Genomic DNA, 27,078 nt, shown 5'->3' on the forward strand with positions numbered 1-27,078 from the left:
TTGTAATTAAGCTACATTTAAATTGTAGTTAGTGGCTTCATATTGAATAGCATGATTGTGTGTGTGTGTGTGTGTACACGATGTATTTGCATGCACATCCATGCTGAATAAGGAGTGGAGGGAGTGGGATTGGCAACAAATTAAGGAAAGTGAGAGGCCATTCTGCTGGATGATTGAATACTGCCCATAGATCATTGTTTATATTATGTAAAGTGAAATCTAACACATTCCAGGGACGATTTTCTCTCCTCTCCTGTCTTTCTCCCTCCCTCTTTCCTTCTCTCTCTTCCTCTCTTTTCCTTTTCTTCTTTCCTTCCTTTTGTATTCCATTATGTATTATGATGATGACTTTATTTTTACTGAAGTCTAATTGACATATGATAACCACTTTATATACTAAACAACATAATGTTAAAATAAATATGTTTTTCTAATTAACCTGTAGTTTCAAAGTTAGGTATTCCTAATATATTAAACATGATGCACTAGTTAAATTTTATTATCTTACCCATCCTTAAAATCTTTTGTTGTGTTAGTCTAGGAATGGAGTTGGTTAGGCATCTGGAATGTTCTGGAAATTAAACTGTATCTGGAGTAAAGTTACATGGTTTAGAATCATGAGTTTCCTCCTTTCTGTGTGACCTTGTATAAATTATTTGTTTTGAGTCTTAGCTTCATCAGCTGAAATGAGTATAATAGTAACACTTCATATGGTTGTTGTGAGGATGAGATTAGATGGTGAATTATGCTATGTAAAACTCCTAAATTGTCTGGTAACAAAAGCTAATAGAAAATAATAATGATGATAATAATTTGGGAGTTTGTATTTAGCTATAAATTCAGAATCTACAAAATGGATATTTCATGTTTATAATTAAGTAATAATATAGTCAGCCCTTTAAGCTAATTACACTTTAAAAAATTAACTTTATGTTTGTAAATAGTGGCAATTGGATTGATTTTGCTCCTGGGCAGTAATTGTGTAGTAATATAAAGAGGTGGAGATAATTAAAAAGATTTTTTTGTTCTCCATATCCATTCAATATAGATGTTCCTATTAAAGAGCATTGCTTTAGCAGATTATGTTGGAAAATGAAATGATAGTATGAATATTCATCTTATGTTATTGGTAATTAATTAAATATCCATTAGAATTTGATAACAAATAGTACATTAATAAATCAGTGCCCTTACCTGTTTAAACTAACTTCAAAGTACTTGTTAATCATTTTATACTATAGTCAATGGCTGTAACTTTATTTTCTGCATTTAGTTATATATTCAATATTTATACATTGCATGTTAAGTATTTAATAGCATTGCAACATTTATTTTACTAAATGCGGAATTATTTAGATGTTGTTACATTCATTAATTTTTTTGACTTTTACTATTTTTATTATTTCCTGATCCAAATATTTTTATTGTATAAAGGTACAATTCCAAGACTCATTAACTTGTTTGTTATGGAAATGTTCTCTTTACTTGTAGGATATTAATACAAGCCATTAAGCTAGAATTTCTTCTGGCAAAAACAATCCTAGCAGATGGCAACTTTTCTCTCTATTAATTTTGGATTGGACATGTACTTTGGCTTGTTCGGTCAGGTCATAGTTGTAACATAACAAGAATCAGTCATGCAAATACAATGATAATATAGCTATGGACATGTATGCTGTGCAAATTTATATTCCAGCTTATTTAAACTATTCGGAGACAAACTTTTTCTTACTATGAATAGGAAGGTTAAGTAACCCATTAAGTCATAAGCATCATAATAACTTACCTGATATGACTTTTAAGGTAATGCCAAGTCAATGGCAAATATTTAGTCAGATGTCTCAGTGATTTAGCTTGACATTTGAGCATTCATAGAAATTGGACTACATTCTTATCAATTATCTTTTAGGTAGCTAATAATGTTAAAGACAACCTTGATCATCCCCTTTAATGCCTACAACTTTTTTGATTTTTGAACCTGGATGTGAGCTGGATAGGCTAATCCACCCCAAAGCAGCTTAACTGTATAACATAAAGATATAAAAATAAAACCAATATACCTTTTAATATTTTGTCTGTACTTGAAAAAAATCACTATCATAATGACAGGTCTGGATAAGGTCAAGTCAGAATAACATTCGAAATATTTTTCTTTTGCTGCTGTGTTTTTCTCATACTAACTATTGATTTATTTGTGTCCCCTTCTATATACAGTTAGCATCTTTACTATATCTGATATTTTCCAGAGGTCCCCTTGCATTCAGCTCTTTGAACACTCTTAACTACTCATTGTGTACTTTAAAAATAATCAATTTCAATGTGCAGCTCTTCAGTTGAACTATCAGCCAGTTGCCTTAGACTTGAGCATTTTTAAAAAATGAGGAATAATCTTTGGAATACCTGGCAATTAGCATTTGGTTAATACTCTACTAGCTTGCCATTACCAGAAAATAACTCCCTCCTCTTTTTTAATAAGGAGGCTCAATATCAGAGGAAAACCAAAACCCATTTTCTAGCATCAATCTAAGTAAAGAATTATGTTTACTTGAAAACAAGGTCTTATATTTACTTTATCATGCAATGCACATGAGTATTTCTGTCACTGTGCCTTCTAGTTGATATTAATTCACTTGCATTCATTTTTTTATGTAGTAAATTAATTCATCTTAATCGTATATTTTAATAGTCTATATTTTGTGCAGATCCATTTAATAACAGAATGGAGCAAGTGTAAATCAGTGTAATAACATCTCTAAGTTATCACTACTCTTTAGTATCAATATACTTTCATCACTTTATTTGATTTATTTTAGAGAAGTATTTATAACCATATAGAATTGAGACCAAGTGCATGCTGAGGACAGCTGGAAATGGAAGATACATTTTATGATCTTTTTAAAGGGCTCTATATCCACACTTTTGGAAATTTGAGTTTTTCAGAGAAAATATCATACTGCTTCATATAGTTTAGCAAATACAGCAGTACTTGACCATGCATTTTACCTTTGTTAGAATTGCTCTGGACATTGGAAACTTTATTGTTAATTTCTTTGTTTCTGCTATAAAGTCATAGTCATTATACTTATATAAATATTTGCCTTTCTTAATATATTTCATAATGTATGTTTGTATGCCTTTAGTATATGGAAAAAAGTTATCTGAAAGCATTAAGTATTTCTTAAACTTTTTTTTAACAAAGTTTATTTTATAATTGCAGGTGGCCTGCATGCAGTTTATAAATGCGCTTGTCACATCTCCTTATGACCTTGATTTTCGAATACATTTAAGGAATGAATTCCTTCGTTCAGGACTAAAAACAATGTTACCAGTAAGTGGAATGTGCACTTTTATAATGCTTACGAACTTTAATGTTTTTCTCTCTTTAGACAAAAGTACTTGCAGCCAAGTAAGTAAATGTGCCTTACTGTTTTCTTTTATAAAGCATTAGATGCTTTGCAAGCTTTTTGATATTGCAGTATTATTAGTCTCAACATACAGCTGGTGATTCAGAATTCAGCTAATGATATGTCCAGAAGTGATGACTTTCTTGGTTTCCTTAAAGTCAAAAGGAAACTTATTTTCTTTGACTTTGAATACTTAGAGCATAAAAGACTGCTATTTTTTTTTTTTGCCATTTCGATTTTCAATAAAATTTTTTTGCTCTCCTCTTTGATAACTTAGATTGATTTCCTTTATATTCAACATAAGTATGCATAGAATTTTGATTAATATATTCTAGATACATAACAAAAATTGTATTCTCGTTACCAATTTTGTAGCAACTTTTCTAAAAGAAAAGCAGTTTTATTTCTTAAATTGAGTGTGGTTATTTGCTCTAATTATGATGCTGTTAAAAACATTTTTGAAATAACTATAAGCTTGTTCTAGGATAAATCAACACACATATTCTATAAACAGATATGCAGCTGCCATGACTTTATTATGTTAACTGATGAAGGAGTTTGTTCAAGGTCATGGCATTGTTAAAAGAGATAAGCAAAATCTCCCTAGTCTATTTAATCTACTCAAGCCACATGAGATAAATAAGAAGTAAAAGTAGCAGAAGGGAATAAAAGGACCCTGTAAAGAAAAAACAAAACAAATGTCAATGAGCATGTATATAGTGTATTCCTAGGGTATTAGAAATAACCAAAATCAGGGAAATTTCCTGGTGAGAAACCAGTGTGTAGCATGCATCTGTTACTTGTATTCTGATGATCTTAACTGAAAGTAGTTAAAACTCATCATCATTATAATTAGATCCATTGAGACCCATTTTAATAAGATATACGATTGAGTCTATGCAGTTTTAGAAATTTCTATATCAATTCCACTTTGAGTGGTTTTTTCATCCATGACTTTATAAACCAAGGAATTGGTTGCAGTGAATCATAAGTGACCTGAGAGGTTCAGTATGAGGTTAACTTGGGACTTCCCTGGTGGCTCAGATGGTAAAGAATCCACTTGCGAAACAGGAGACCTGGGTTTGATCCCCTGGGATGGGAAGATACCCTGGAGATGGGAATGTCTACCCACTTGCCTGGAAAATCCCCATGGATAGAGGAGCCTGGCAGACTACAATCCATGAGGTCCCAAAGAGTCACACATGACTGAGTGACTAACACTTTCTTCCCACACGCAATTAACTTAGGGACATTCACTAGTTAATAGTGTATGTTACATATTTATTCTTCTTTTCTCACAAATCTCCTCACAAAAAGACTGTGGCCTTGTGTAGCTAATATTACAGTATGTAATTATGTAGGTCATATTATAGTCTGGATTCTAGCGTGCTTTTGAGCTGCCTAGGACAAAGCTTTCCATCTTTGTCCTCCAGGGATTGCTCCTCTGTTTCTGAGAGAGTAATCATGTCTTTGGACACTCGTTGGCTTCAGGGGCTCCTGAGCATTCTCTAGTCACTTACTAATACGTGGTGTTTTTCTGCCTTTGTTGTTGTTGTTACTTTTCCAGCTTTCATTTCCTTATGTCTATAATTGAACATTCATTTTCTACCTTATACTACTGAATGACTGGTCAAGAAATTGGTGACTCTCAATTTATTTAAGTCCTCATCTTTTCAGAAAGTGTACATAATAGCTCTTGTTCTTATGTTGTGCACTTTTGTCAGGATGTGCTCATCTCTGCTATTCACTGGTCTCATAGTATTTTTCATTTGGTTACATTGACAGCTAAGGTTTTGCATCAGTGTTTCTTAGCGGCACTTTCCTATTGGCCCTATAGCTGCTGTATGTATACAGCAGCCAATATATATATATAATATATATACACACACACACACACACATATATGTATATATAGCCTCTTGTGGTAGGTACCCTGTGCTTCTAAACATGCTTCCAGTTAGATTTTTCTTTAACTACCGTATCTCTTCAGTATGACCTAATTCTTAGGTCTCAGTGATTCCTCAGCAAGAGGAAAGTAAGAAGTGTCCTGTTTCTGCCTACTCAAGTTTTGGAATGGAACCTACAAGGATTCTCAATGTTCTTTTCTTTCTATGACAATGAAGTGAGATATGGCTAAGTAGTTTTCTGATTCTCAAGAAATTGAGCTGTGCTTTGCTTAGTTGCTCAGTCGTGCCTGACTCTTTGTGACCCCAAGGACTGTAGCCTGGCAGGCTCCTCTGTCCATGGGAACACTTCAGGCAAGAATACTGGAGTGGGTTGCCATGCCCTCATCCAGGGGATCTTCCCAATCCAGTGATCGAACCTAGATCTCCTACATTGTAGGCAGATTCTTTACCATCTGAGTTACCAGGGAAACCCAAGAATACTGGAATGGATAGCCTATCCCTTCTCCAGGGGATATTCCTGACCGAGGAATCAAACCAGGCTCTCCTGCATTGCAGGCAGATTGTCCCCCTAAAGAGCCTATCGCAATCTTATTAGAGGTGGGGCAGAGATGTTTGTTTTGAAAAAATAAAAATAATCCTTCCCAGGTATTTCTCATATACAATATGAGAATCAGAATCTAGGCAGATAGACCCTACTGTTGGTGTTGTCCTTGTAGTTTCATTATCAAAATTTGGAGGAAAACTCAGAATGGGCTTGCTTTAATTTACACTAGATGTCCCTAACATGTCAACTATTATCTACCTGATGTACTAAATACTACATTTCAACCAGTAGAATTGATCATAACCTTAAACAGCTTTTACACATGCATGGAAACCTAATAATATATTCAAAGATGAGTCTCTAATATCATGATTTTTATCCTGTTTACTCTTATTTTATACACTGTATAACAGGAGGAACTTTCTAATTTTCTAGAATATATCATATTCAAAGTAGCAAATTAGATGTGACTAGGGCTAATATAAATTGTTGGCACATGGATCAAAAGTTATACCTATCTGGAATCATTAAATGCTAGGGAAAAAACAGTTCTTAGCATTTCAATAATCCCAGAGACCATCATTGTAGTAGAATAATATGCTTTTTCATATAATTATTAGAATCATCAAGACAATGACAATTATTTTAATTACATTCTTTTAGAAATTTATTTTAAAAATTTGCCCTGTATAAATACATTGTGATGTTGAAAGAATTTATATTTCAGTTACATGGAAAATTCACTTTTCATAAATTTGCTTTAGTAATTTGGGACAGATGAGTTGTTAAACACTACATAGTGATTTTTAAAATAGTATTTGCTCTGTAGTTAACTTACCTTGATTTCTTGTGAAGTTTTCTCCATCTGCCATTTATTAAATCAGGTATGTGAAGGAACAAGACAGTAAGAAATTGTGTCTGTAGGCAGCCGGCATTCTTAACCTCTTTTAGAAGACTGACAAACCCTTTCTTATTCTTTAGAAGACTCAATTTTGATTGCTTGACTGGTAATCAGTCATATACTGGTAATGGACTTTGATTTCCTTTGAAGTACACCATATTATAGAGATGTAACTATCTATTTTAGAGAAACTGCTGATAATGTTCTGTATCTGTACAGCAAATCTGTTCAAAAAATATCTGAAACATTTTTACATTATTTCACATAATTAACAGTGTAATTCAGTAATTTTATGTCATTCTTCATTTAAAATATAAAAGTTCAATGATGCATTTCCCATATTCCAATAAGGTATCTGTCACATTTGTGCTGTATAAAAATTTTATTAATTCATTAAATATTTATTTAATCAAGAATTTTTGAATATACCTTTCAAGGTTTGACATTTGAATGAAAAGTTTTTTATATATGTATGTGCATGTAGATATGCATATGTGTTTTAATGGTACATTGTTAACAAACAATATTTATAAGATATTTCATTTATGCACATCTGTATTTTATATTGTGCTATATATATTTACATACTATATACACTATATAAATAATGTATTGTCCGAATTAAAAATGGAAATAAACATTTAACCAGTTATTTTTACTGAAAGTATTTAGATCATACAGGTTGATTTCATGTTTTTCTAAAGTTCTGAGGCTTATTAAATGACAGTCTATAACTTGTTTTTTCTATTTAAACATATTTGAATGTGTTAAAATTTGATAGTGAACATCTAAGAAAGAATATATTATGACATAAGAATAAGGAAAAATTCTGTATTATAAAATGTATTAAAGGTTTTTTCTTAATTGGATGTATCTGGTTTCTGCTCTTTTCTGAATCGAGTTCAGAAATCACTTGATACTATATCTCATCAATGTTAGGTAACTTTACATTCCAATAAATTTCTTCATTCCCCTTCAAAGTAGAAAGTTAGAGCTAAAACAGATTATTACTAAAGAGGAAACTAAACTTACATGTATATATTTGTTATGTATTTTATATTAAAACATATTAATACTTTCATATGCTCTGTAGGTAAATTTTCAGTAAATTCTTATGTATGTGAATGTTAGGAAAAAAACACCTAGAAATTGTATAAGTTTGTGTTTGGTTTCAGTAATAGTCATTATATCTCCATTTATAATTGTCCTTAGTAATAAAATTAGAAACAAAAAAAATGCATCTGAGTTTGTTTTCTCGACCGAATTTGAAGTACACTGTGCTTGCATTTCCTTTTAGAGTTCAAGCTCAGCTCTGAACATCCTAGTTTCTCTGTAACACCCTTGAGTATCCACAGTTGTGATTATCAATTTGGGTTTTAAAAGCGGCAACTTAAAGGACACATATTAAAAGATATTCCAGGTGATATATATTAAGCCCAACAATCTCTAGTGTGGCATGCTTCCAAAGATTTTGTTTATACTATGATTTTGAAAATTATCAGGGATTTGTAACGCATGCGCTTATAATGTATTACAAAAACAAATCTTTGATGCCCAAGTTGATATTTTGTGATTCAGCTAAGCAAAAATAAAAGGTGGGGCAGGAGGCTGGTTGTGCATCTTGATTAAAAAATCCTGACATCTTTTTGCTTTAAAAATCACAAAATTTCATTTAAAATAAATTTGTTTATACAACTTTTCACGCCATACTTGGGACTGTTGTGCTTGAATATATCCTTGCATTTGTTCTTCATTAATACAATTGATCTATATTTGCATTTTTTGCCAGAGGCATATGTGAATGTTCTAACTGCATGACTTTCTTTTGCAATCTTTGATTAGTGTGTTTAGTCAAAACAACGGCATTTAATTTGGGTTGTTAGCAATTAGGTTTTTTCCGTTGTAAAAGTGATCGTTAATTTTTTAATGTGAATCGTCAAAATCTGGGGTGTGAAAAGAAAATTCAGTGAATGCAACGAGGTTTTTTTCATTTTAAAACAGAAAAACGGAGTACATTTACTTTCTTATAGGAAACCAAGTGCCTGGGTCAAAATTTGAAATTGCTTCTGTGTATGCAAATAAATAATAGTATCAGGGCTTTATTTCCAAAGTATGGTGTTGTCAAACTGTTATTCGACTGTTAAGTTTTCTGTTTATATATTAGGATTTGAAAGAAAAAGAGAATGATGAGCTTGATATTCAGTTGAAAGTATTTGATGAGAACAAAGAGGACGACCTAACTGAATTATCACACCGTCTCAATGACATTCGCGCAGAAATGGAATATCCTTTTGACAAACCAGAAAAATCATTTTGCATGTACTGTGAAAAAGGGATTTTTGAGTGATTTTGTGAACCATTATTATAATTCTTGTCTGCCAGCCCAATTTATATCCATTTATTTATATTAGAGCCTCACTATGATGCTGTTCTTGAGATTGCTGTTGAAGAGCTGTCAGAGTCTCCTGATGATTTACACAGAGTATACTGAAATCCACACAATGGCTTGCAGCATTATAGGTATACTCTGTTCAATGGTCTTGAATAGACAAGAGCCTAAGGCAATATTCCTTGCAGATAAGGATTTTTGGGGAAAAGTTCAGTGAGTTCATATGTAACTAGGTAATAGACATTTTCAGTTTATTAAATGGTCTTCTGGTGATTTAGAGATATCATTCAGTTCAAATAAATGTCTTTTTCTCATTCTAAATATTTTGTTTCCTTAGGGGGGAAAAACAGTTTAAATGTGATAGGGTCTGACTAGAACAAAACTGCTAGAGTGGAAGCATTTGAGTCAAATGGAACTAGCATATAACCTTTCTGTGGCAACAGTTTTATACAAAATGATTTTAGATATGAAAGATGATTGTCATAGCATTGCTCGCCATTTGTTTCACATACACTAAATTTCTTACCTATGGGTTCTGGGGAAATGGGGAAATACATCAGAACCAAAAGTTTATTTGAGCTGCACTTTCTCTCTATAATGGCTTCTTCAGTCATCTTCTTCACCCTGTAGTACTTTCCCTGTATCTGTCTTATTTAGGTACACTTCTATGCCCCTATGAAATGGAGGGCAGAATTATTTCAACTTTTTCCTCCAATGTTCCTATCAAAGTATCTTACACTTGAGTACTGGATAAGTGCAGTGAATAACAATTTTGTTATTATGAGAGATAATTTCCAGTAATTTCTTATCCTTCATCAGTAACTCTAGTTTACAGCAGTTTCTGTAATATTAAATGTGTTTTATATCAATAAATATCTTGCTTTGTATAAATTTTTCTTCACCATAAATCTATTTTTTGGATCTATTCCATAGCCATTGAAAGGACCTTATGAGACTTTAACACAACACTCTTACATGAGGTGTAAGAAGTAATCCATCATATACTTAATTCTATTTCAGAGAAAATGTTGACAGTTCAGGTTATTTTTAAGATACTGGATTACATCTCCTCTTCTACTTTTATTTTACATCGATTTTCTAGGTCCTTGCTTTTCTTATAAAAGTGAATCCATATTTGAAATCTGTTTTCTAATTTAATAAAAGCATTTAAACTTCTACCACTCTTTTTACATCGTAAGAAAAATGTTTCAGGTTTCTTTTTCTTTAGCCTCCCTCTTTTATCAAAAAATGAAATACAGATGAATGCAAATTGTAATGATTTCATATGTAATGGTTCATCCGTATAAAATGAAACTGATTTTTATGAACTTTTAGCAGTCCACGCAGTGTTCCTCTGCGTTACTATCTTGTGTGGCAGTGAAAAAGCAGGAGTACTGGCTTGTATGAATAATATAGGTGCTCCATCATAAACATAGGAAGGTTAAGAAAAAATCATTTTCATTAATGGCATTTGCTATTCCAGTGGTACCAACTATAAGCTGTAATTCAAAATATAATGAATAACTTATCATTTAAGTCTTTAATGGCTAAATGTTTAAGTCTGTTTAAGCGTTTTAGTGGTTAAAAAGTTAAAGTGATCCATAGATTAAATTTCTTTATGCAAATGTTTAAATCCTGGATCATAGAGTTGAAAGTTTAGAAACAGTAATGGAAACAAAATGATCTCTTAATGTTTTCAAAAATGAAGCTGCTTTTGTTATGAATTGAAGTGAATCAGAAATCATTTTATTCCTTTACTCACTTTCCACTGATATGAATGAAGTATACCATCTTCTGTATAATATGTTGAAGGACACTGCTGCTGAAAATTATTTATTATCCATTCTACAACATTTTTTGCTCATCAGAAATGACTATTATATCAGGTAAATGGCTGTTCTTAGAGTATGATTTGTGTAATTTGAATTAGATATTAAAGGGAAATTAGCAATGTAGTGAGGACTAGACAGTATATGCATATACATACATAGGGTACAAGAATTTGATGACTTTAGATAACAGTTTTTAAAAAGATGTTAATTAATTTTTCATTGGGCCAGAAGAATCTGCTTACAAAAATGATGTATGCCATTTCAGTAGCAATAAACCCAACAGATTTTACTGACCCTGTAATGAAATTTTTTGTAGTACAGAGTAACCTTCAAAGAGTCTATGGTAAAATTTTTAAGTTCTTGTACATTTGATAAGGAAGACTATTGTTATTCCTCTTGTATAGTATTTATCTTGTAATAGATATCAACTTATCTAAGAAAATAGTAATATTAATATTTTAGCTTTATACACAATAATGTAATTCTTCTAAATAAAGGAGAATAATAGTAATCCATATAAAGTCATAAATTTCAGAGTTCAGTTCTGGGAATATAACTGAAAACCAGAGAAAGATTTCTGAGAGACTGAAATTATCCATAAACTGGTGACTATGATCTCATGATCTTATGTTTAACTGTTCAAGAGACTCATAGTTGTTCTTTATACTCTGATATGTGTGAAATTCTAGCAAACTACATCTCTCTGATTTCTAACCTTGCTTCATTAAAGGGCAAGGGAAGGTACGATGGGGTCGGGTACAGTCACAACCAAAATGACAGCTTTAAAAGCCCATAGAGTACAACTACAGTTCTATTATATTCATACCAGTGCAATAACTGATGGGCATCATGATGTTACAGAGACTAGAAAAATGTTTAAAAATTATATGCTATTATTTTTTTAAGCAGGAAAGATAGTAATGCAACGTAAAATGATTATTGTTTTCTCAAATAAGTGGTGGTAATTCAAGGGGTACAGTGCCCATGGGTACACAGTTACCTGAGAAAATACTTTGTGTCCATTTCTCAGCACCTTTGAATGAATGAGAAGTTGTTCTAATATGACACTTTTCATCCTGAGAACATCCATGTGAGGAAGATGAGTCACTAGCACTTTTATTCTACTGATGGATACTTTGTCTTAAAGAGAATGATTGTGTTTTCCTTGTTTATCCAGAGAGTCTTTGACCTGATTGATTATAATCTGATATTATTTACCATAGATCTTTTGATGACTTGAAAAAGCCTCAGATGTGTAATATATATTACTGTTTATTCTTATCCTTGAGTCCAGCCCCGTGACAAAAGATATAAGTGCAATTAGAATATGTTTGGATTTGTTTGCAAACTTTTAGTAGTTGGACTAGTTATCAGCATACTAATTTTAGGGATATATGTATTAAAATTTGTCCATAGTGGTATTTCCTTCTGATTTTTCTCTGAATTTATTAGCCACTGATAAATGCTAAATTTTCCCCAAATTTTAATGCAAAATGTACTTTAAAAAAATTTTTGAAGTATGTAAGTGGTCATTTTTAAGGCCATAATTACATTGATAGATTACAGAATTAGGAAATGTTTTAGAACCTTTGACACTTTGAACAAATTGAAGCTATAGCCATGCATATTTAGTATGTTTGCTTCTATAAAATAAATCTTTTAAACTATGTGTATAAATAGATCTTTGGTATAGTCTGTAACATAAGTGGCCTAGTCCAGTTTTGTAAAAGCTGTTATAGCTATCTTGAGTAACAGTGTGACAGTAAACTCAAGACATTGTTAGGCATGTAATGCCAAGATACTCATCCCTTATTGAAATTGAGAACTTGGAGAGGCCTAGAACCATGTCTTTACCCATAGATGTAGGACTAAAAAGTCATTTGTTTTTATTAACTTTAGGAATAATAGCTTAAGTAGATAAGTTGATAAGTATTTTTGAACACAAGCATGAATCCCTGCAAGCTAGAGTCTTAAGTCAAGGTATTCATAGTTGATTATATCACAGTGGGTTTTGCACTGTAATGTCCAGCCAACCTTTAAGCTTAGGCATGTTTTTCCTGAGAGAGAGTAATGGCTAGAAAGAGTTTTTAACCTGCTAGAAAATGACTTAGTTTTCTTTATCATGCAGAATCATTTCTTAAAATAGATTTGTCTGGATAGAAAAGATATTCAAGAACACTTCCTCTCTTTTGCAGGCCGCAGTATTACAAAATAATTGAGGAGTGTGTTTCACAGATAGTGCTGCACTGCAGTGGAATGGATCCAGATTTCAAGTATAGACAAAGATTAGACATTGATTTTACTCATCTGATAGGTATGTGACATAATCTTCAATGTCTTTGATTGTGGGTATAATAGACACTTTTCAAGTGTAGCTCTCTCACTAAACTTCCTCTTTTAATATGGTAGGTTATTGTGTCCATGGGTACTCATTTGCTCTAATTATTAATTATGATGATCTTGAGAGTTCTGTGTGATTGGAAATCCTAATCTGTTTGTTAAGTTTCAACACTTGAGTTTAAAATCAATGCTGTACCAACAGACATTATATTGGGGGTCAGTGCCTTGCTTTTCAGAAAGATGACTCAAATCCGTTAAGTTTATGCTGATACCTTTGTGGTTTTGTGTAAATCATGTATACAGTAGGGTCTAATTAGTAATGCCATGTTAGTGTTCAGGTCCTAGAAAAAGAAATACAGGTGACCTTTTTTAAACAAAAAGGTCTTAAGTTACTAAATTCGCCTGTATTTCTTTTTTTTTTTTTTTTAAAGCTTTTTATTTTGTATTGGGATATAGCCAATTAACAATGTTGTGATAGTTCCAGGTGAATAGCAAAGAGACCCAGCCATACATATACATGTCTGTTTTAATTCTATGAAAGTAGATCAGTTTATATTTTCATAGACCTTAGAGCTGGGAAAGAATTTGAGATGATCATGTTCATCTACTTGGATTGCTGAGGAAATGACCTTTTATCCTCCGAGACGGTAACTAGCTACCCTTTCTGGAATAATCACTGAAGGACGATGGGCAGCCTCTCTTATGAAATATACTATATCATATGACCTATAGTTAAGTCATTTTATTTATACCTAATCAAAATCACTATTGCTAAGATTTAAGCATGAACTCATTTGTCTTAAAGATGGAAAACAAATGCTGTTGAATGCTATTCTTCACTCCATAGCATAGGAAGACTCACAGTAATATTCAGATGAATTCCTTGTTATTTATCATGTATAATTCTTTTCTTGATTGTAAAACTCATGCTCACTTATTAGAGGCAGTCTAGAGACTTATGTAAGTGATAAAATAAACCACCAATCATACTTTTCAAGCTCAATATATTTCAGCATTACTTTTCAGCTCAGTACATCTTCTTATTTCCATCTTCATCTCCATTTCTGTCTATCTCTTGCTCTCTCTTCCTCCATCCATTTCTCTTCTATCTACATGATAATTTTTCATGGAGCATTATATTATTAGAATGTTTCAATATTAACCTTTCAAAGTCTGACTTTGTATGTCTATATAATATTCCGTTTTGTAGAATATCATAATTGTCTTGACTAGTCCTTATTATACATACAGATTGTTTTCAGGTATTTACAATTATAAATGAATTGGCTATGGGCATTCTTAATATAAATATTTGGCTTCTTCTCAATATTTCCTTAGGATTGATTCCTCTAAAGTGAGGGTATGAACTTTGAAAGGCTAAATGCTTTTCAGAAAGCTTGTGCCAGTGTACCTTGTGCCTACAATTAATGTGAATGCTGGCATCACTGCGTCTTTTTCCCTGAGCTTAATAAACTCAGTGGTTTATTTCATATTTGTTGAGAGAGTTAAAGGGACTATTTCCAAATATTTAAATAGGCTTATCTATTGCGGACCATAGTTGGCACATACACACTAAATGTTGATTTTGTTAGCCAAAATAGATAGATATTTGTTTTATATACTGTGTGCCAGGTACTTAGGAATGTATCCCCTTTATCAAGAGCAGTGAGGTGAGAAAACATGAAGGGATAAGTTGAGAGAACATAGTATTAAAAACCCATTATGACCTCATACAGCTTCTCTAGGCTTCAGTTACCTCAGCTCTAAATTCAGATTACTGAAATATATGTGTAGCTCTTAATATTTGATGCTCAGAGGTCTTGAGTAGCTAATAAAGGCTGTGAAACTTTCATTAGCAGACACACACACACAAATTAACAGGTGCTTCAAGAACTTCTAGGAAATATATGGATCTCTATTCTAAGCTCAGCTGAACTTGAGGAGGATAGAGTCTGTTCTGATTTCACAGGTCTGTAAGTCTAGTATTTTTTTTTTATAAATCAGATCATATCGTGGCCTAAATTTCTTCAATGTCTTCCCATTGAAATTTTAATGAAACTCTTTACCAATCATTGCCGGCACAGCACAGATCTGACCCCTCTTTGATCTAACCATTTCTCAATTTGTTCTTTGGTTGCCTTGCTCCAGCCACACATTGTTTATTTACAAAGAATAAAAAACTTTATTAATGGTATTCTTGATATATGAAAAAAACTTATGTTTAAGGGTAAAATTGGATAAATTTTGATGTTCGTGTGTACCTTTAAAATCATCACAGTCAAGATTATAAGCATCTTTGTCATCCCCTAGAATTTCTGTTACCATTTGTAGTTTTTCCTTCCCATGCCTCCCCACCTCTCTGCATCCTGAGATAATCACTGATCTGCCTTCTCTCAGTATAGACTAGTTTGATTTTCTAAAATTTTATGTAAAAGGAAGCATATTGCATGTGCTGTCTGTTTTGGCTTTTTTTAATTCAGCATAATTTTTTTGAGATTCATTTGTGTTGTGGTATTCCAAGTATCATTCGATTTTATAACTGAATGCTATTTCAGTATATGGATATACCACAATCTGTTTATACATTTATTGTTAGTGGACATTTGCTTTTTTTGTAGGTTTTGGCTATTATAAATAAAGCTGCTATGAACATTCACATACAAGTCTGGGTATAGACATATGCTTTCATTTCTTTTAGGTAAATAAATAGGTATAACATGGTTGGGAATTGGTATATACAATAGACTGTATATATAATAGTGAGAATGTTTCTCAAAGTGGATTCTTCAGTTACTTACATTCTGGAGTGTTTGATGAGACCTGAGAAGTTTGATGTTTGTTTTCTTATTTACATAATATATTCTGCCCCTGATTCGAATTTCTTCAAGTGAAATCTTTGTATGTTGTACCTCCCCCTCTAGTCTTCTTTTGAGTCATTTTGAGCCTTAATAATCTTAACCATAGTTCTTTGGCACTTCTCTACCCATAATAAGCTACAAAGTATTTTTAATGAGTTCTGTGACAGATAAAGTTGGTAAATAGTGGAATACACTTAAATGATGATGATTGTGTCAAATATATTCTTGGATGCTTGGTTTTATGCCTCAACAATACTATCATTGAGTTCAGGTAGTATACAAAAGAAAGAAAATCTGGCAGTTTATGTTTTATGTGTAGTATAAATCAGTTTCCCTCTAACATTAGTTGACATAGTAATGATAGTCTCCGTAGTAGAATTATAGGCTGGCAGCCGTTATTTGCCTAGTGGTCCAATTAAATAATTTCTAATCATTTTTGGTCAATCTTAATAGATTCTTGTGTGAATAAGGCAAAAGTTGAAGAAAGTGAACAAAAAGCAGCAGAATTTTCAAAGAAGGTAAGGCTTATAAAATATTGGCCTTAATTATTAAATGTATAAGTTAATCACAATACGTATTCTACCTTGTTTCCTTATGCGAGGCCTTATACATGTTATTTCAGTTACATAGTCCTTTATGTTTTTAAATTCAGACACAACCACAGAATATTGATTTCTTTCCTGATAAGATAATGTTGCTACCATTCCCTGCTCACCACCTTTAATCCAGTATGAAAGAAAAACACTAATCATATCCTAGTAAAGTGATAAATGAAATAAAATTAGGTTGCTAGAAGCATATAGTTAGAAATAGTCAACCAAAACCACATTTTCCCATTGCTTTCCTGCAGCTCTGACTTAACAATAGTTCCTTGGAGAACTGCAAGATGTTTACCTAATCTTATCTGTCATGTTCTTTAAGTCAGTGCTCTTGGTAGCAACAAAATGATGTAGTATTTTCTTTCTCTGTCTCTCTCTGCTTAGACTTATCTTTGAATTTTATAATTATCATTTTTGAAATGATGCTGCTACTTCATGTATGTAGGCTTGGTGGAATTTGAGGTTCCTCTTTCTTTGTGTAATGCCTTATGTAAATGTCAGTATTATGAATACCTGAATTTAATTTAGATCTCAGATATCTCTTGTTTCCTGAAAACTTAGCTACAATTTTATAAGCTTCTACCAAAAGTTGCATTTTATGGTTCTAGACCCTACAAAGCATTAATACAGTATCTCTCTCCTCCTGATGGCAGGAGAAGGATTGAAGCCCAAGTCTAAAAGCTCTCCAGTTTTGAGCCTTATGACAGCAAGATAAATTGCTTACATATTGCTGTCTCTTCAACGTTATGACTTACCTTGGAGATTAGATAATCGCTTTTGTTATCACTCTAGAAACTATAGAGTATTACTGAAATTACTTCAGGGCATCTGAGGAGATGATTTTGCTTTTTTAGTTACTAGAATGGATTTTAAGAGTGTGGGCATAAAATGTTGCCCATAAAGCGGGCATAAAATGTTTGTGTGAAGCTGTCATTTATACTAGTGAAAGAAAATGCACACTTTTTGATTAGTAGACCTTTATATTTCTTAATGTCCTTGTTTTAAGTTGCATATTTAAAATTCCCTTTGAAAATCTTAGGAACTCTTTAATTTGTCTCTGGTGCTGTGATTAGACACCACAAGACTGGAGCAAGTTGTGATGATCTATCTGGTAAAAATTTCTGTAAGCATCTATTATTGGAAAAGGAGTCCTGAAATAATAAAGAAATTTCAGTGTTTGATGCTTCATTCTCCTCATCAAAATTTATTTTTATTTATTTATTTTTTTCTCACCAGAATTTAGAATGAAATCTTGTATGATTTCCCAGTTCTTGTCTTCATGCCTTCTCTTATTCAGGGTGATTTGAAGAGGCAGTACAAAGTAGTAAAAAAAAAAGGGGGGGGGGTGGGGGGTGGAGCGGGAATAGCTAGAATGAGAAGCAGTAGGTATAAGATCTGATCTCAGCATTTCTGCTAATTAGCTGTGACTTTAAGTAAGCCATTTACTCTCCTTAGATCTTAATTTCTTCATCATTAAAAGGAGAGAATAAGGTTAGTGGACTCGTAAGAAGTCTTCCAGCTCACGTAACTCAGGCTTCTCCTATTCCTACTCTGTGGGTTTACAGATAAAGATCATTTTAACTTATAAGCAGAAACGTTGTGTGCCTCTCCTTAAGTGTACTAATAAACCGTTCGTAGAGCAAAATTGTACACAGTGTGCTTGTGTGGACAGCATGTTTGAGAAGCACACAGGTAAGGAGTCTGATAGTATAAATTCAGATCAATCTTAACAGGGAGACTAATGAAGTTGAAAAAGCTCCACGTTCTTAGTGACCTAGGAAATAAGGTCATTTGCTGAAACTGAAGGATCTGGAATAGGTTTGAAATGTAAAGAGATTAGAAATGATTTGGACCAACCTCTGTGGGACATTTTCCTGGGATTCAAATAGAGATGAATAAAAGAAGTAAGTAGTTGGCAGGTTTGACCCAAACACTATTATCCAATTTGCTCTTTCTTCAGACTGGATCTGAATAGCATTTTATGATTTCCAAACGTCAAATGTACTATAAGGAGGAATATTTATTGACAGTGGACTCACTTTTTTAATTGTTCTACAGACTCTAAAGACAGTTCTCAGTAGTAAGAAATATCACTTTAAAAAACATAAATAACATATTGGAATAATGTGTCGACCTCTAAATGACTTGAAGTGACGGTGACAATGCACTAAAGGGCAAATGCTCTGTAGCTGGACGTGAGTGGTATTCACTTATAGTATGTAGGCTTATTTGGGTCAGAGATCTGACTGAGGTAAGGGCTGGGCAGCCTGCAGTAAGAGGGTAGTCACCATCTGATGGTCTCTTTGGTTTGCCACTCTGTAACTGAACCTCTCATTTGCCCTATTATAACATTCTATACAGGTGTTTTGGCTAACCGCCTGAATGACAGTGCTGTTATGGCATATATCATTCTAATGTCAGATTTTGTGGAGAATCACTTTTTGAATTATTTTACTACAGTTAAGACTGTAATGCAAATAGTCTATTTTGTATTAATATGCATTCATGTGAGCACTCTAGAAGTGTTATCTCTTTTCAGGATTAAATATATTTTTAAAGAGTTGGATTGCTTGATGCCTAATTTTTAGGTTTCATTTTCTAATTAAATACACTTAAAAGTATGGGATGGAACATTAAAAAAACCACAATTCTAAAACTTAGCTTTCAATAACAAAACAACAGAAATGTCTGCTGTATATGAAGGGAGCCCTCTTAGTCCAGCATTTAAAGTTTTGTTTTGTATTTTTTTTTTTCAGAAGTGAAAATGGATTTATTTACCTTGTGTTAGGGACATATTTCTCCTCTACTAACACCCTATCTCCACAGAGGTGCTTAATTGCTATAAAAATAATCAAGAGCTCTGATTTTCTGAGTGACCTTGGAAATTTAAGAAGCAAATGACACTCCACTTATTTAATACATAATGTTTAAAGCTTTCTCAAAATTGCATTACTAAGTGTACATTTATGGTGATGATCATTGCAGTTTGATGAAGAATTCACGGCTCGACAGGAAGCTCAAGCTGAGCTTCAAAAAAGAGAAGAAAAAATCAAAGAACTTGAAACAGAAATCCAGCAACTTCGAACCCAGGTAATGAGACAAGATACAGACTTTGTGTCATGTCACAGTGAGTTCGATGGTAGAAAATTATCTTGTTCGATGGGAGGAAAACTGTGACCAGAAGCAGACTTTTTGGCAGTTTCCCATTTTAACTGAAATAACTACAGATTTGATTTTCTAGGACAATAAATCATCTTAATGTTTGGATAAAAATAAGGCATTGGTTGCATAAACTGCCCTGGATATTTTTAACAGAATATATTACACAAGCAAGACTCTTTTTGAGATGAAATTTTCATGATGATTTGAAAAGTTGAATGCTTAGTATTTTCTTTCAAAAGGAATGTGGAAATGCTCATTAATTTTAATTATGCCCAAAGCTTTTTGAGATCTCTTTAAATCTTGACTACCATAATTTCAAAATCTATAAACTTTACATTTCCCCCTATATTCCCTATGAGAAAAACCCCCATATACACTTAAAATCTTAACTATGATGTCTAAATTATAGAGCTGATTGAGTAATTTCAGCACAACATAGTTTTTAAATGAATATAAAGAAATATAAATTTAGTTCTTAGCATAGTAGATGTTTGTTGATTGACTAGGTCTATTTCTGTCAGTCTATTTAAAAGTGACTTCAGAAGTCACCAGTGTACTCCACATTACCCATAGGTGGGTCCTGTTGCATGTTGAAATCCAACCCATTATTTGTGGTCCCATCCATGGGGTCTCAAAGAGTCAGACATGACTGAGAGATTTTACTTCACTTCTCTCTCCTCAAACCAGCTTTGTCTCCATTCTTATTTATTTAAAATTTACCACCAGTTTTTTCGATTGTGAAACCAGAGTTGTCTTGGCCTTTGTTTGCCTCCAAATAAATTAAGCTGGTCATGGTTTTATGTCAGTTCTTTCTCTTTTTTTTTTCCTTTGCATCAAAACCCAGAACTCCTGAGGGCTGCTCTTTCATTCTGTCCTTCCTGGAATATTACAGTATTTCCTAACTTTCTGCCCTGCCTATGGTCTTTAATCTTCTTAAAACACTTCCCTAATTATTGTCACTCCAGGCTTTAATATGTTCAATGGTTGCTTGTTGCATTCAGGATTAAAGAAAAAAAATCTCCTTACTAGGAATTTGAAGCTCTTCTATCCTGGACTCCCCGTTATCTCCCCTTTGCAGCCTCATCTCTGTTCCGTTAACTCCATCATTTCTTGCAGCTAAGTCACCTCTTTTCCCTTCACATTTAGAATTTACCCTCTCCACACATTTCCTTCTGCCAGCATTTCCCAGCATTAGTTACAGAGATGCTAATAGGTTTTTCAGGAGGAAAGCTTTCCATAGTCCAGTAAATTTGGTACACTTGAAGTGTTCTTCTTGGAGATTGATTATTCTCATTAGCATACTTAAGGGTCTGAGATGGCTTATGTTGAAGAAACCTGTCTCTTTTTCCTACAGTTTCCCAAATTCTTTTAACCAAGGAACCCTTTATTTTAGAACACCTATTAACATCTCCTGCAAAATAGTGTTCATGGAACTATTGAGAAATGCTGGTTGAGAAATGCTGGCTTCAGTTATTCACTCTCAGAAATGCCCTCCCTTCCTTGCTTCTTGCCAGTGAAACATCTCCTTTCGAGAATAGCTCAGTGTGACAGCCTTTGAAAAGCGTCACCCAAAACTCTGTTCGGGAATTTCTTTGAACTTCACTTTTGGGCTTCCCTGGTGACTCAGATGGTAAGACTCTGTCTGCAATGCAGGAGACTTGGGTTTGATCACTGGGTTGGTAAGATCTCCTGGAGAAGGGAATTGCTACCCATTACAGTATTCTTGTCTGGAGAATTCCATGGACAAAGGATTCTGGTAGGCTATAGTCCATGGGGTCTCAAAGAGTCAGACACAAGTAAGTGACTAACACTTTTAGTTTTAGAGTTTTGTAGAACACTCAAATCAGCATAAGCACCTTGAGGACAGTGTCTATACTTTCTGTTCTTATTAAAGTCCCGACTACTCCTAGCGCAGGGCCTTAGCATTTAGTCATGTGCTTGCTTATTTATCATTAACTGATCTTCAATACTTTGCAGTGCACCTTACATTGTGTCAAATAGTGAATGTTTATTTGTTTATTCAATTCTTAATTCTCTATTGTGGTCTCATTTAGTTGTTCTATTCCTAATTAATTGTTCGTAGCAGGGAAGCAAAGGGCTCATATGATTTGATTTTTAAAGGCTGGATGGTATTTTATAGAAGCATTGGAGATTTTCTTAATTAAATTTGTTAAATTTAGCTTGAGTAGTAAATATGTAGCTTGAGTTAAAAAAGAGCTATTTTAAAGTAATAGCATTTTTGTGATTACACAAGTTTCATATCATAACGATCTCATAGAGACAAAACTTGATGTTTACATAAAAGTATTACTTTCATTTTGCTGTCTATTAATACCAAAAATGGGATACACATTTATATTCAAATTATTCAACAAATTCATTTATACAGAAAACTTGTAGGGTACATTTCTAATTTACTGAACTTTTCAGAAAGATTATATTAATTTTTCCCAGAATTTCTTTGATATCTCAATCAAGACTGGAAAGTCAGACTGTTCTATAGTTTCACCACATTAAAAATAAAATTAAAAGAATTTTACATATTTTATTCCTATCCTTCCTAATCTCAGGAGGGGATTGCATTCCAGGAGAGGATTGTCATTTAAGTGTATAAACACTTTAGTTGTATGTCTGTATATGCACACATAACCATATATATGAATAAAATATTTGGATGATGTGCATTAAATATTAGAAACATTTTTGTCTACCTATGATTGTTCATTTTTAACAATCTTGAAGATGGGCCAGTCCTTTAAAATTGATTATTCAAAAATAGGTTTCCAATTATTCATTATGTAAAGATATTTCTAAGTTTGCTTAGCTCAGTTAAGTAGTCCATGGTGGAAATTCATATTAGGAACGATTAGAAGAGCTTCTCCCCAAATAATAATAGTATACCAACATATGTTAATAATTTTAAACTTTTCATTCAGTTAATGTAATGTCATATCTGGATTGCAGAAGATGTGTATTCTTTTGGAGGAGTTTCTTAGGAAAGTTTACAATGATCAAATTCACTTTTATATTCATTTTGAAAAGTGAACCATTGTGATCAGTAATGGTTTAAAGAAACAGGTTCAAATTAATTATCAAAAAAGTGGACAGTGTGGAATGGGATGATCTTTGTTAGCTGTCATGCATCATTATTAGAGAATGAGCTTGAAGTTCCTTTCTGGTGGGAGAAACAAGTTGTAATCTCCTCATACTGCAATCTGTTAATTCCCCTCAAGACAACTGCCACTCATTCATGGGGAGCTAGTCTGTTGTAGTGGAAAGAGGACTGCATTAGATATGAAAAGAACCACATGTAAATCTTAATCACATTTCAGGCTGTGCAACCTTTGATTAGGCATTGAACCTGTTTGCAGTTACAGTTTGCTCATGTATAACAAGTGAGTTAATGGTGAGTGAAATAAAAATGCCCAACCTACATTATAGGGTTATTATAAGGATGAAAAAGATGTAAAAACATTGATAAACCTGGATTTATTGTGCAAATGTAAGTTCAGTTCAGTCACTCAGTCGTGTCCTGTTGGTCCTTTAATGGACCGGAACCTGGTGGTCTAGAGTCGACGATAAGAAATTGAGAGAGAGAAAGAGGCTGATATCCCCTGGTTTATGCGGAAGGCCAATAGAGCCCTGTTCTTAGAGCTCGCGCGGCTGCGCGTGGGCACCAGGCGCCCTCTCGAGAGGGTGAAGGCGCAGTGCGCCTTCTCGAGAGGGGCTTAGAAGCCCGGGCAAGAAAGTGAGCTCAGCAGGCCTCCATGCTCCAAGGAATTAGCCAGAAATAGAGAGCGAGAGAGCGAGAGAGCGAGAGAGACAGACAGAAAGAAGGAATAGAAAGAAAGACACGGGGACCAAAGCTCTGATGGAGCAAAGGTGTTTTAATCAACATGGCGTGGGCATATATACTGTCTTACAAGGTGGTTATTCTCAGCAAAGACAAAGATTAAAATTCCAGACTTACAAAACGTAAGACAATCCCTATCAAAGAGAGAGTCGCAGACAATCACCTTTTCATAAGAAGAGGGTACTTATCACTGTAATGAGAAATGCCTGGATTCCTCAGCCCCGGGAAAGGCGTGCCTCTCCTCTTAATTCCTGAGTATTCAGAAATCAATAAGGGCCAGAGGATTCCTGACAGATCCAAAACTGCACACAGGAAGCCTTTTGTTAAATGCTTCCTGACAGTGTCCAACTCTTTCTGACCCCGCGGACTGCAGCACGCCAGGATTCCCTGTTCATCACCAACTCCCGGAGCTTACTCAAACTCGGGTCCATCGAGTCAGTGATGCCATCCAAACATCTCATTCTCTGTTGACCCTTTCTCCTCCCACCTTAAATCTTTCTCAGCATTAGGATCTTTTCCAATGAGTCAGTTCTTTGCATGAAATGGCCAAAGTATTGGAGTTTCAGCTTCAGCCTCAGTCCTTCCATTGAATATTCAGGACTAATTTCCTTTAGGATGGACTCATTGGATCTCTTTGCAGTCCAAGGGACTCTCAAGAGTCTTATCAACACTACAGTTCAAAAACACCAATTCTTCGGTGCTCAGCTTTCTTTGTGGTCCAACTCTCCCATCCCATAAATGACTACTGGAAAAACCGTAGCTTTGACTAGATGGACTTTTGTTGGCAAGGTAATGTCTCTGCTTTTTAATATGCTATCTAGGTTGGTCATAGCTTTTCTTCCAAGGAGCAAGCATCTTTTAATTTCATGGCTTCAGTCACCATCTTTAGTGATTTGGAGCTCCCAAAAATAGCCTCTCACTGTTTCCATTATTTCCTCATCTGTTTGACATGAAGTGATTGGACCAGATGCCATAATCTTAGTTCTCTGAATGTTGAATTTTAAGCCAAATTTTTCTCTCTCCTTTTCAGTTTCATCAACAGGCACTTTAGTTCTTCTTCACTTCCTGCCATAGGGGTGGTGTCATCTGCATATCTGAGGTTATTGGTATTTCTCCTGGCAATCTTGATTCTAGCTTGTGCTTCATCCAGCCTGGCATTCTGCATGATGTACTCTGCATATAAGTTAAATAAGCAAGGTGACAATATGCAGCCTTGATATACTCCTTTCCCAATTTGGAAGCAGTCTGTTGTTCCATGTCCAGTTCTAACTGTTGCTTCTTGACCTGCATACAGATTTATCAGGAGGCAGGTCAGGTGGTCTGGTATTCCCATCTCTTTAAGAATTTTCCATAGTTTGTTGTGATCCACACAGTCCAAGGCTTTGGCATGGTCAATAAAGCAGAAGTAGGTGGTTTTCTGGAACTCTCTTGCTTTTTTGATGATCCAACAGATGTTGGCAATTTGATCTCTGGTTCCTCTGCCTTCTAAATCAGTAAATGGAAGTTACTTTGTGTTAATTCTTGGTATTAGAAGACAGCTAAGTTACTAGTGCTATGAGACAGATACTTTGTGTAAAGCTAATTGGACCCAAAGGAATCACATCTATTATTTTGTAGTAATCATCTTATATTCATACCAATGTGGCTTCTCTGGTGCCTCAGTGGTAAAGAATCTGCCTGCCAATGCAGGAGATGAGGGTTCAATCCTTGGATTGGGAAGATACCCTGGATAAGGAAATGGCAGCCCATTCTAGTATTCGTGCCTGGGGAATCCCATGGGAAGAGGAGCCTGGTAGGCAATAGTCCACAGAGTTGCAATGAATTGGCCATGACTGAGTGACTAAACAATAGCGACAGTTCATACCAACTAGGCCAGCAGGCTCAAACCATACATCGTACTTCTTTTCATAAATTTATAATGAAAGGTAAGTTTTCGTTGTTTTGAAGCAGTATTTCACAAAATCTTTGAGCATGCCACCTTTCCTAGCCTTAGTATATTAGCAAAATTAGTCATTCTTCAGGGTTTATAATGCTTATCAAATATCTGTGCAAGTCTTTTTCATGTACTCTTAAGCCCTTGTGTGTTAGTCGCTCCATCTTGTCTGACTCTAGGCAACCCTGGACTGTAGGTAGCCCACCAGGCTCCTCTGTCCATTGAGATTGTCCAGGCAAGAATATTGGAGTAGGTTGCCACTTCTCCTCCAGGGGATCTTTTTGATCCAGGGATAGAACCCAGGTCTCCTGCATTGGCAGGCATATTCTTTGCCATCTGAGCCACCAGGGAAACTCACTCTTAAGCCTTTAGATGTTGTCAAAATTAAATAAATCTTAAACTACCCAACCACAAATGTCTACTGATTAGTTTTCTTTGCTACTATGCTATTCTGTAAACATTTGAATAACCATTGGTTTATTGTATATTTCAGGGACATGGTTCATCAGGAATTCCAGGCCCTCCTCCACCACCTCCATTGCCAGGTGCTGGGCCATCCCCACCTCCACCTCCACCTCCACCACCTCTACCCGGAGTAGGTCCCCCGCCTCCACCTCCTTTACCTGGGATGCCTGGAATACCACCACCACCGCCACTGTTTGGGGGACCTCCTCCGCCACCTCCCCTTGGAGGAGTTCCTCCACCTCCGGGAATACCCCTCGATCTGCCATATGGAATGAAGCAGAAAAAAGTATATACACCTGAGGTGTCTATGAAGAGGATCAATTGGTCAAAGGTAATGCCATGATTATAGTTTTTTGGCTTTGTCTAGCCATAGTTGGTCATTAACGTGTGAATGACGGTATTGCTATACGTTGTTGTGGTTGTTGTTTAGTTGCTAAGTCATGTCTGTACCGTGGACAGAGGAGCCTGGCAGGCTACAGTCCATGGGAGGTCACAAAATTACTCCATGTAACATTTGAGAACATGACCATTGATTCTTTTGCTTTTGCTTGTGAGTTCCCCATCTTATGTTCATCTTTCATAACTAGAGAATTGGAAACTCCACAGGTAACTTGAAATTAACATAGAAGGCGAAAGGTAAATCAAAATGAAAATGGTATACGAAAAATAATTTTGATTCTTTTACCATTGTTAACTTTAATTGCTATAACATTCTTAAATATAACCTTTTTATTAATGAGCCCTTTTATCTTAGTTATTTTTGTTCTTAGAAATTTTGTTTTAGTTTTAAACTTTCAGATAGTGTGGAATCGCTGATAGTATTCAGTGTAGACATTAAAGTAATTGTTTCTTATATGATGTCTGAAAGATTTATTGACTGTTATTTTGTTT

The 27,078-nt window shown here is 34.2% G+C and overlaps 1 protein-coding gene across 3 annotated transcripts in view; it reads left to right on the forward strand.

The window, feature by feature from the left end:
* The window catches only part of DIAPH2 (diaphanous related formin 2), a 953,573-nt gene that overhangs the window by 288,469 nt on the left and 638,026 nt on the right, over positions 1 to 27,078 (forward strand). For all 3 annotated transcript variants that reach the window (XM_070461796.1, XM_070461795.1, XM_070461794.1), the window contains 7 exons: positions 3,218 to 3,328; positions 8,921 to 9,039; positions 10,915 to 11,031; positions 13,173 to 13,291; positions 16,629 to 16,693; positions 19,760 to 19,864; positions 26,216 to 26,518. In XM_070461796.1, coding sequence (XP_070317897.1) covers positions 3,218 to 3,328; positions 8,921 to 9,039; positions 10,915 to 11,031; positions 13,173 to 13,291; positions 16,629 to 16,693; positions 19,760 to 19,864; positions 26,216 to 26,518 — 939 coding nt within the window. The remainder of the gene's footprint in view (positions 1 to 3,217; positions 3,329 to 8,920; positions 9,040 to 10,914; positions 11,032 to 13,172; positions 13,292 to 16,628; positions 16,694 to 19,759; positions 19,865 to 26,215; positions 26,519 to 27,078) is intronic.

This window comes from Odocoileus virginianus, chromosome X (genome assembly GCF_023699985.2).
Source record: "Odocoileus virginianus isolate 20LAN1187 ecotype Illinois chromosome X, Ovbor_1.2, whole genome shotgun sequence".
Classification (NCBI taxonomy): Eukaryota; Metazoa; Chordata; class Mammalia; order Artiodactyla; family Cervidae; genus Odocoileus; species Odocoileus virginianus.